We start from the raw sequence: 12,500 nt of genomic DNA on the forward strand, positions 1-12,500 counted from the left end.
GAGAGAGAGAGAGAGAGAGAGAGAGAGAGAGAGAGAGAGAGAGAGAGCTTATAGCTCATATTTTACCATTTCAGAAAAGCTGGCTAACAAATTACTTACATGGTAAATATTGTTAAAACCAGAATGTTCTAAATCATGACATATTGCAGATACAAGTAATGTGAGGATCTCTTCTTCAGAAAATAAACTGCAGAGTTCTAAATGCCATATAAGGCAATACATCTGAAAAAGAACAAAACACCAGAAATTATTACAGCAGTTTCAATAATCAGAATACATAGAGTTTTCTTTAATCAGAGCCATCATTTCCAACAATTTAATAAAATCTCAGTTAAATGTATCATACTGTAACTACATGTTATGTTAAAAAAACAGTGGGGGATGTCCTCCAGCCATTAGGGATTACAAGAGCTAGTTTTCACACACACTTAACAGCCTTCCATACAGTTACTGTCTACCAAATTTCACTTAGAAAGCACCAGCCGATTTATGGTTATAGTACTATTGCATGTTCATTTGTCAGAGCAAAGGGGATCATCTAGTCATCTATAGAGATGACTAGATGATTTGCATGGTAACTTTGTTTAAAGTGAAGAAAAGTTGCATACCATCAACCTCACTCTCTCATCCGTGGTCATCTTCAGTCCAGTGGCAAGACCAGGTCAAGACAACTGAGGATGGAAACAGATGCAGTAGATAACTAAAATGTCTTAATTGCCTCGTCTTGCTCTCTGCACTCCACAATGTGTTGCTGCAACTGTCCTCCTCTCTGTTGAACCATAAAGGTTTCCTCCACAGAGTCTATCAAATCCAGTTATCACATGCATAAGTAGGTAAGCCCTAACATGCTAATTAACCCATAACTGGGACCCTGACAGGTGCTACTCCTCTGGATCAGAGAAGACCTGAGAACAATTGTGGCCAAAAGGTGATTCCACACACTTCAGATAAGAGAACCCAGAACTCCTGAACAAGGCCCACATATTGGATGCACTTTAAAATCATATCCAGGACATGGCTATAGGAGACGATACTTAAGTCAAATACTGGGAACAAACCCAAAAGTATATGTTTACAGAGCAATCAACTTTACCACATAGCAATACTTGCAGCTTAATCTTAACACGGGTATTCCTGTACCTACCTACCTACCTATCTATCTATCTATCTATCTATCTATCTATCTATATATATATATATATATATATATATAAAGCATGCATGTAGATAAATTTACAGTATACAATCTCATTAGATGAAGTTAAATTTTAGATCTCTTGTCTCCTCAGATAATCACAAAATCTTGGTGTATTCCCAACGTCATTGAATAATGATTTATTGCCATGCCATGGGGTGGGGAATGGTGAAGCTGGTATAAAAGCTGCAACCAAGAATCAAGATGCCAATATCAAAGTAGGACACACGTAGGACAATCCAGAACACAAATGGAAACACTCATGCAATCACTGATTACTTAAGGTAAAAGCAACGAGTAAAGAAATACGAATATAATTATATCTTCTGAAACTGGTACAGCACGATGTAATATATCTTAACTAAGTCCAGTCATCAGCAGCAGTGGAGATGAGTGCTGAGTGCTGAATGCTGCTGCTGCTGATGATGATGATGATGATGATGATGATGATGATGGTGGTGGTGGTGGTGGTGGTGGTGGTGGTGGTGATGATGATGGTGACCATGATGATGAGGGGGTGTTCCGGATGGTAATAAAAGAGGACACAGAGAAAATAGACAGCAAAGTAGATCCTGAAGATTTTCATTCAAGCATCCAGTAGATAATTTTATAACTCGTTTTCAAATGCCCAATAAGTAGCTGTCAACTCTTATTTTGTTCATTCATATTTATATTGCCTGGAGAAAGAAAAGACTATGTCTATCTGTGAGTGTGTATGTGTATGTGTGTGTGTATGTGTGTGTGTGTGTGCATATGTGTGGGAGGGGGTATTTAGGTAGGTAGGTAGGTAGGTAGGTAGGTACATACATAAATAACACACACAAATATATAGATATATATATTTATATATACATATATGTATATTCATCTGTACATACATAGACATAGGTGTCTTGTCGCTTTCCAACAGGTAGAAAACCTCACAAATGCACAGATGCAATAATCTACGTAGGTGTGAGGAAGAGTAAATGTGGGGGCAATTGCTAAGAGATGCTAGACTAGAAGCAAGTAAACATGTGCCTCTGAGAGGCAACGTTGCAGGGTACCTCAACCAGATGTCTCCTAGGCAAGCAACATGGGCACAAAAAATTTTCTGTCGGAGAATATTTTGGCTGTGGTCAAGGTAGGCATATTGTTTAGAGAGAGATGGATAAAGTAACTGAGGTAATCAGAGAATCATCATCATCATCATCATCATTTAAGTGTCCACTTTTGCATACTTGCATGGATTGGACACAGTTTATCAAGGCAGATTTTTTATGGTTAGACACCCTTCTTGTCACAAACCCTCACCTGTTTCCAAACAATAGTAGATAGATACCTATGTAGGAACCTTCAGCTGCACACTCACTCATGCACACAAATATGCATATAAACACATCTATATCTATATACATCTATATACACAACATATAGACATAAACACATAAACAAATACATATAAATACATATATATGCATATATACATGCGCAGGAAGGATGACCACTTAATACTCATGCACACATAGATGGACATACACAAACACAAAGACCATATATAAATGTATACACACCTACCTATTTAATATACAAATTTAAATATACGTCCATACAAATAAATAGACAGTGGGGTATATACGAGATGTAGTCAAAAAGTATCTGACCTTTGGCCAAAAAACAAGTAATGTTAAAAAACTCGCCATTTTGATTTAGTCTCCTTGAAAGTATTCGCCTTGGGAGTCTACACACTTCTGCCAGCATTCCTGCCATTGCTGGCAACGTTTCTGGAAATCAATTCTGGGGATACTATAAAGCTGTACCATTGAATTTTGCTTAATGCCCTTTGTTGACTCAAACCTCCCTTTGAGTGTTTTTTGAGCTTTGGGAATAGCCAAAAGTCACACAGAGCCAAGTCTGGGGAACAGGAAGCCTGACGAACAAGTGGTGTGTTTTGCTTGATGATGGAGGCTTGGACAACATGGGCAAATGCATTGTCATGGTGGAGTTGCCAGTTCTTTGCTACCCACAGGTTGGGTCATTTTCACCACACACCTTCACAAAGGCAACGAAGAACCTCTAGATAGTATTCTTTGTTAATTGTCTGGCCACAACGTGGCTCACTGTCCACTGAGGTGCGGCCTTTGAACTGGTTGTACCACCCCTTTATTTGTGTCTTTCCCATAGCATCATCTCCAAAGGCCTTCTGAATCTTCTTGGTAGGCTGGGCTTGCGTATCACCAAGTTTTTGGCAGTGTTTGATACAGTATCTTTGCTCAATGCACTCGGTCATCTTGACTCAAAAAGAAAAATCGCACAGCACACTCTTTACGTCTGTACTCAAAGCGCCACTGCGGGCAACCTACAGACATGAAAATTTTTGCACATGCTCAGAAAGGATGTGACCACTTAATACCCATGAAGATTTTGCTCACACATTATTATTTTGTGCAAAAAAAATCAAGGTCAGACACTTTTTGACTACACCTCATATATATATATATATATGTATGTATCAGAATAAAGATGCATATACGCATGCATATATACTCACAGCTATACATTTAGGTACAATATAGATATACATATATTAATAGAACAAGCATGCATACTGGTTCATATATAAGTGTATGGATATAAATGCTATAAAGTAAACACTTCAATTAGATTGAATCAGCTAATCTTGATTACAAGAGCAGATTTAATGAATTATGTATAGTAATAAAAAGGAAATAATGTCTAAGATAGATGTAAACAGGAGTACATAGAAGTGTGAAGGTGTAGAATTACAGAATCATGAAATCATTATAGGGCAGCAGCTTCAATAATATGTAAAAAAAGGGTCAGGCATTAGATACGATAGACTGGAACACAAGTATTTTACAAATAGAATGTCTACATTTGGTCTAATACATTATCTATTACTAAAATGAAACCAAATTATGGTTAACGAAGGTAGGGCATTATACATTTGTATTCATCAAGGTTAAATTTTATTAGTGTAAGCTTAATAATTAAGTGTAAAGTTAGGTATAGTTAACATATAGGGACTATTTAAATTTAAGGTGCTAACATCAATGAAAGATATGCATTTTCACAAATAGCAGGATGTTTGCATATGATCCAGTATATTATCTACCACTAAGGTGAAAATAAATGATAATTAACAAGGTAGGGAATTATTCCATTGCATTGATACAAGTAGTAGAATGTTTGGATATGGTTTAATACATTATCAATTAAGGTAAGACTAAATTATGGTAAACTAAGGTAGAGAATTAGCTAACATATATGAACAATTTAAATATAGGTGATGGCATTAATGGGTGATAAGTATTTTTACAAATAGAATGTGTGAACATATTTCAATACGTTATCCATTCCTAAGTGGGACAGCATTATAATTAACCAAGGTATAGAATTCATTCAAAGCATTAATCTAGGCTATGAAGTCTATTAGTGAAGATATAATGATTAAATGTCAGGTTAGGTATGGCTTGAATGATTTATATTTAAGGTGCTGGTATCTTAATCAATTCATCATGCTGATTGATAATCCGCCCCCACCACCACCACTTGTTTTTGCTTTTCTTGTTTCATTCATTAGACTGTGCCATGCTGGAGCACTGCTTTGAGGAAGCCTCTTTTTAAAGCCTGGTACTTATTCTTTCAATCTCTTTTGCCAAATCACTAAGTTACAGGGACTTAAACACACCAGCACTGGTTGTCAAGCAGTCGGGGAGAGGGGGAACAAACACAGACATAAATGCACATGCACATACACACACACACACATACAATGGGCTTCTTTCACTTTCTGTCTACTAAATTCACTCACAAGACTTTGGTCAGCTTGATGCTATAGTAGATGATGCCCAAGGGGCCATGCAGTGGGACTGAAACCAGAACCATGTGGTTCTTACCACACAGCCACACCTGCACCAAATAATATTCAATTTTACTTTATTAATATGGAATGCCTCAGATACACAGAGCCCACACCAGCCTCTGCCACCTTTATATGGATGTGCATTATATAAAGAGACAAAGCAATTTTAAATTCAGTACCGTTATCAGTGAGAGAATGTACAAATTTAGCTAGAAATGTATTATTAGACTTTTTTATATGTCTAAATGTAGATTTGTGATTATTCCAGTGAAACTCAAATGAGGAAGATGATGCATTAATGTAAACATGCTCTTTCCCAAGAGTAGTGATAGAGCACTTATATATATTTTCCCCTAAGGCATTGATTATTAATGGGACACAGCGATTTATTACATAGAGCAAAGTTACCTTGATTATTAGTGGGTATGATGAGTTCAGCTTCACTATTATTATTAATAGTACTTTCATTGGAATCAGGAATATCAATATGTTGATTATTTGCAGTAGATATTGCATTGCAGTTATTTAGGTGACTAGAAGTTGCAATATTAGATGTGCTATCAGTTGCAGTAGCATTATGAGCCACACTGATTAATGTACTACACTTACATCCAGGTGTATATTCAGCAGTATTAGGCAGGTGAAGGTGCATGGCTCAATGGTTAGAGCACAGGACTCACAATCATGTAGTAGTGAGTTTGATTCCGGGACTGGGTTGTGTGTTGTGTTCTTGAGCAAGACACTTTATTTCATGTTGCTCCAGTTAACTCAGCTGTAGAAATGAGTTGCGACGTCACTGGTGCCAAGCTGTATCGGCATTTGCCTTTCCCTTGGATAACATCAGTGGTGAGGAGAGGGGAGGCTAATATGCATGGGCAACTGTTGGTCTTCCATAAATAACCTTACCCAGACTTGTGCCTCAGAGGATAAACTTTCTAAGTGCAATCCCATGGTCATTCATGACTGAAGGGGGTCTTTACCCTTTATTAGATAGAGTATGCCAGTTTAGCCCTGTATCTATTGAAAATTTTATGATATGGACTAGATTTAGGGAATGAAGCATAGCAGAAAGCAAAAGACAATATCAAGTAACTAAAAGAGAATCTTTGTGTTAGGTATAATCAGTAAGGGAAGCAGCAGAAAGTAAGAGGCTTACAGAAGTTTTGTGAAAGGTGGATCAGAGGTCTGAAGTGTTCCAGATGTAAAGCAGTTTACCAATGTGAATTAAGACATCACTGAGGAAAGATGTTATAGGAATTATATTGGGCATTACCATTTCTTCCTGATTAAAAAAATATTAACCATGTTAAAGAAGTCTATTATTAGTTTAGTTTTAGATCCTCTGGCCATACTTTTATACAAAATAATGAGCTTTTCTAGCATTTCTAGTTTCTTAGCTAATATCATCCTTCAGCATCTAGCTATCTCTACACTAATGACTTGTGTCTAAGGGGAATCTTGACGGAGTTGCAATACTCCAGAAAATAACTTGTAAGGTTTATTTTATACAATAGACAATACCATACATAAGGTTATCGAGGTGAGTTTAGCTCTCAGTTTGACATCTTTTTGAGAGTGTTGTGATGGCAAGTCCTTTCCAACAGTACGCAAAGAAATTGTAATAAGAGAGAAGCCTATGCATTTTGTCAAGAGTTAAATTTAGTTAACAAGTATTGTGCCAGTGACCCACAAATTTGAAATTCTAACACATTTACAAGAGTGATGGGTTTATGAATAGTTTTATTGAATAAGATATTGTCATTTAGAATGTGTTTTGCAAATGAAGATGTTATCTGAGTTTGTGTCAATTAATGCCTTGACCTTTAAGTCAGTGGTAGAAGCACATATGAGATGGATGACTTTGGGTACTGAAGCAAGAGTATTTAATAGCATGGTGTCTTTTTCTTAATTTTCTTGGAATGTGAACAATTTTAGTTGGTTATTAAAGGTGAGAGCAGCGATTCATTTAAAGGTGACATTTAGTTTATGATATGGTGAAAATTTGTTTTGCAAGACAAGTATTAACCCAATGCTCATTTTTATTATATATATGTTGCATAGAGAGTTCCTTGTAGGGTACATGTTTCATCTACAGTGTTGTTTTTTTTTACCACAGCAAAGACATTGTTTCTTCTTAAATACTGGAACTATGGAAGGCCCAGAGAGTGAGTGTACAATAATATAGTATTGTCTTTTGCTAGTTCCATTATCATTGCCCTCTAATAAGAGTAGATTTTCTGTTGAGCCTTCATAACTTTTAAGGTGTCATCTAATAGCCTGGGACTATGTGCTTGAGATGAATGCATCTGAGATGAGAAGACTGCTATGTGATGATGAATGCATCTGCTATGAGAAGACTGCTATGTTAGCCAGATATAAGGGGACTAGTGTAATATTCCTTTGAGAGAAGTTTCAGAAAATTTTATGAAAGTAATCAATGCTTTATCCTTCTACTTGTTTCCTTGATCTAAATTTGTAACATTTTATTTTAACTGATGACTTCTTAGAAAATTTCATCTCCAATATATTAATTGCATCCTTGAACATAGAGTAATATTCTACTACAGGGAAGGTGGTTAAACTACAAAGAAATTGAAGCCGACCGGTTCCTCATCTTTGGCAATTCTTGCCTTTTGTGAAACAAGAATTTTCAGTAAATAAATTATTCTTCTGCAGGGCCATTAAGAAGAACTTTCTTGAATAACTTCATGTCAATGATGACAAGATAGCAGCGGTCAAGAAATAAGGTGTACATATAAAATTTGTGCCAGCTGCTTTTAGTAAAACAGTTTTCTTGAAGATATTAAAGAATATTAGAAATGGAATATTCAGGTGAAAGAAAGGGAATAGATTGGATAAAACTGTCATAAACCATGACCAAATATAAATCTGTTCAGGAGACCTCTGTCTTGAGCCACTAAGGTCTCTTATATTGATGCACAACTATGAAAACCAGGTTTATGGACAGAGAAGAAATAACAAAGAAATAAGCACCTGGAGATTGATACAACAGCAGCAATGACAATATATGGAATATGTGGATTGACTATTAATGTGCGATGAACAATAGGGAGGGTTCAAATATATTTTTGAACTAAATTTATATATTTTATTCTATTCTCTTTCCTTCACCTGGATATTCCATTTCTAACACATTAAAATCCTCAAGAAACTTATTTTACCAAAACAACCCACTTACATAAGTGTGCACTATATGTCATATATACTACACACTGAGATACTATACAGTATAGTCAATACACAACACACTAACACTATACTGAGACATTAAATATCACCATCTGTTTATACACACTTACCATTTGAGCCACCATGAAACAATGTTTAAAATTGTGGAATGGAACATCAAAGTAATGCAAGTAGATTTCACAGAGCCAATTTTGCAGGGCACTCAGCTGGAAGTAAGAGGAACTTAATTAGCCTTCATCATTATCATTATTAGAAATATTTCAATATTAGAAATGTTTCAATCACAAATTCATTACATTAAAACATTTTAGAAAATTAAAAATGATAATAATACAGAAAAGCAATTTTTAAAATGAAAAAAAAAAAAGGCAAGTTCTTCAAGAAATTCAAGAGATAACTGATCAACTCGAGGTTTCAATATTTTCTTTGACTAACAACAAGAATTAGGAGAAAACTGACAGGAAGACATGATAAAAGAGAAACATGAGTTCTTGACCAAAAATGTAAGTGTACATCATTTACTCAACATAGGGTACCTATTTATAGGGTTATTCTGACAATGTTGCAGTTGATTAGCTTCCAAATCAACCCTACTTATGATCATAGAAGATTTTGGTTTTAATTTAACTGTTTACTGGCCATTCCAGATTGGTGGCAATGTTAGGATCCAAGTTTCAATGCAGGGGAAACAAAGGTAGAAAAGGGTTGCAGTGTCAGAGAAGGGAAATTGGAATAAAGTGAGAGGATGCAAGGAGAAGATAAATCAGGATGGGCTTAAATAGGGAAATAGGGGTGAGTTTAGACTGTCAGCTACTTTGGCAAAGAAGGGGAACATTATAACAATGATAGAAAAGACAGAAGGAGGTTACAATATATTAATGGACCAGTGTGTGTGTGTGTGAGTGCATGCACGCATGCATGCATCATTGTAGCAGTTGCTGCTTCACTGTTTCAGATGTGATTTTTTTGGGCAACAATAGCATGGGTTTATCAAAAGAGAGATGCTCTCCCAAATAGACTTCTGTTGTCTATCGATGGAAGAATATCAGAGCTATAGTTAGCCAGAATGGAATTTGAATTCACTAACCCAGTAAAACTAAATGATATAACAACAATATATTTCTTTCTTGGAATATAAGGAGAAGAGAGACACCCCACTGCAAAACCATTTTAGTTTAGGGGTATCATTGAAGACTTAACTTTTGAGAGTAATAACAAGTATATCTGAACTGGTAGTAACATTGCATTTAACTTTTGAGTACTACATCTAGAACAAACTAGCTATAAACATAGTAAGGACTGGATCCAGCATTGCTGCTTAGAATAGTAAACTAGACACCTTGCCCTCCCTATTGATAGCTACGTGGACTGGGTTATTTAGAGTCTTACCTACAGACATTGTGCAGCCGTACCAACTGTGATGTGCAAAATGCTCATTCTTCAGTTGATAATATGACCTTATGGTGATTAGAATACTGAAAGCTCTTGATTTAAAACATGAGTAAGATTTTAGTAACCCCACTATGTTATCCATAGAATATTCTGGCAGAAACATGAACTCTGAATCTCTGCCATAACTAGTCTCAAGGAGAAAGGAGGGTGGCAGGTATAGGATTAGAATCTATGAACTAACAATTTTCTACATTTCTACTGTAACACAGAGAACATACGAGATTGGTCCTGTAGATGAATCAACATAGTGAAAGCCAAAAGAAAGAGCACTGGTTGGCAGCCACACCTGAGAACAACTGCAATTCATTACCAAAGATCAAAGCAGATGGGGATCTCTTGTCAGTGCCCTATGTTTCACTTGGGGTCAAAGGAATTATTGAAATGAACAAGCTCTCAATCCTTTATCCACAATGCCAGTGTCTCAAACAAAGCTTGATATGTAACTAAACACTGAGGTTAACTACCCAGAGACACAATTTGCACATATATCAGCAATTAAGTAAGGTATGATTGACCATGTATATTAGCTTTATAATTAATATTATTTGAATTATGTTTCAGGCTCATTAGACCTCATCAACAAAGCAAATATTTCAGCAGATAAGTCTCGAGTTGTCTCCCATACTTCTTGAAATTATTAAAATAGTATCTAGGCATGGTTATCTAGGCACATAATTATTTACAATTAGATTTTTAAGGCCTATTAAATTAAGTATGCTGACACTAATTATTGTTAAATAAACTCTGAGATAGTTTTTCTATGGTTTACTGCAGAAAGTGGGATAGAGACCTTGATCTACATTATCTGTCTCAGAGTGGTGAGATTGGCAATATATATATATATGGTTGGTGTCATTTGGAACATCTGTAATTTGATGACATGCACAGAAGAACATGAGTGTGAAGGAAATTCCAGAAGGCTGAAACTATAGGAAGGATTGGGTATAGAGGTTAGTATGGGGCCTAGGGTGGTGAAAGAAGAATGAGAGGGACTTTGGAGGGTTTGAGTGGAGGGACATATGTCACTAGCTGGATGTCTAGGCTGTGTCTGTGTGAAAGGCATATGTCACTAGCTGGGTATCTCGGGTGGGTCTGTAGAGGTGGGGGTATGTCACTAGTTGGGTCTGGGTGAAGCCTAGTATGTTACTAAATGGGTGTTTCAGTTGGGCTTGTGTTGTGAGGTGTATGTCACAAGCTGAAAATATTAAAGAGACCTGGGTAAAATAGTATAATACACTATGAGGGTATATCAGGTGCATCTGGGTGAAAGGAACAGTTTTGGAAGGGTTGGTATCAAAAGGTTAATATAATTTTCTCTTTTGTTCCAACTGTTTCATTTTTGAAGTTAGTTTTTGTTTTTAATACAATGCAATTAAATAAAGTTATTTCTGTTGTAGTTATAATCGGAAACTGAAATAAATAAAAGCCATATTTACCGTGATGCCAAATTTGGAAAGAATATCCAATTCAATGAACATGGACTGCAATAAAAGCAACATTTCAGCTTCATCCCACTGCCAATTATCAAATGAGGGTTCTTTGAGATAATCACTGACGCTTGAGCTAAACTGGGATTGTCTGAAATAGAGATGTATGTTGGTTACATCCTTTTATAAACTTTGATAAAATATACAAAGAATACATTGCAAGCCATGAAGTGTTATTCACTGTAGCTGAAGTTAAATGAACAGCACACTTGAAGACTTCTTCAGATCCTAGTAATAATTTTTTCTGTTAAAGGTACAAGGCCTGAAATTTTGGGAGACAAGGCAAGTTGATTATATCAACCCCAGTGCTCAACTAGTATTTTAATTTATTGACGCCAAAAGGATGAACGGCAAAGTCAACCTCTGCAGAATTTGAACTTGGAACATAATATAAAGTCAAAAGACACACTAAGCATTTTGCCTGGCATATTAATGATTTCTGCCTGCTCACCACCTTTCAGAATCTAACAACAATAATAACTAATAACATAATTTTAGTCAGGAGAGAAAGCAGTGTTTATCACTCTCAAAGCAGAGACTTGATTTGAATGCTTGCTATAGAGTGGACTATGCTAAAAGCATTCAAAGTGCCAGGTAATGATATTAAACCAGGGGATGGATTGTCTAAGCCATGGCAGGATTTGAACTCAGAATGCAAAGAGCTGGATCAAATACTACAAGGCATTCAGTCCAATGTTGTTACAGCTCCAGCAACCATCATCCTGGATTGGTACTTTATCACTCCCCACCACTCATCAAAAAAAGTCAAGTTAGTCTTCAGCAGGATTTGAATTCAGAGCGCTGTCACAACAAATACTTGCAACAGAATCCGTCTGACACTTTAACAACTCTGCCAGTTCAAAATTTAATTATTTTCAGGTTGTTTTTTTAATCAGTTTCCGCTTTTTTTTGTTTTGTTTTTTTTCTCAATTAGAATTTTTCTCCTTTTGGAATTTTATCAAAACGCAAAGCATTTAAAAAAATGCACCTGAAAATTTGACAAGAAAAAAAAAAAACACTGCAAAATATAAATTTTAAAAAAATTTTTCTTTTTCTTTTCTATTTCTTTGTTTCGTTTTTAATTAACTTCAATTTTGATCAAATTTTAGTTTTTAATTTTAGATTTTCCCATTTTCTTCTTGATTTTGATTTAGGAAATGAACACCAAAATGAAAAATGACTGGGAAAAAAGATGTCATTTCTGAATACAAGAGTAATTGTGAAGAACAAATATCAATGCTAGATTATAGTAAAAAAAAAGTTTTCTCAGTTAACATCTTACTATCTTTAA

The 12,500-nt window shown here is 35.6% G+C and overlaps 1 protein-coding gene across 1 annotated transcript in view; it reads right to left on the minus strand.

Moving 5' to 3' along the window:
* Positions 1–12,500, minus strand: part of LOC106868015 (high affinity cGMP-specific 3',5'-cyclic phosphodiesterase 9A) — a 51,420-nt gene that overhangs the window by 14,101 nt on the left and 24,819 nt on the right. Inside the window, exons 2-4 of the mRNA XM_014913111.1 lie at positions 11,159–11,300; positions 8,381–8,476; positions 100–222 (exon numbers count right to left, since the gene is read on the minus strand). Of these exons, the coding sequence (XP_014768597.1) occupies positions 100–222; positions 8,381–8,476; positions 11,159–11,300 (361 nt within the window). The remainder of the gene's footprint in view (positions 1–99; positions 223–8,380; positions 8,477–11,158; positions 11,301–12,500) is intronic.

Source organism: Octopus bimaculoides, chromosome 9, assembly GCF_001194135.2.
Source record: "Octopus bimaculoides isolate UCB-OBI-ISO-001 chromosome 9, ASM119413v2, whole genome shotgun sequence".
Lineage (NCBI taxonomy): Eukaryota > Metazoa > Mollusca > Cephalopoda > Octopoda > Octopodidae > Octopus > Octopus bimaculoides.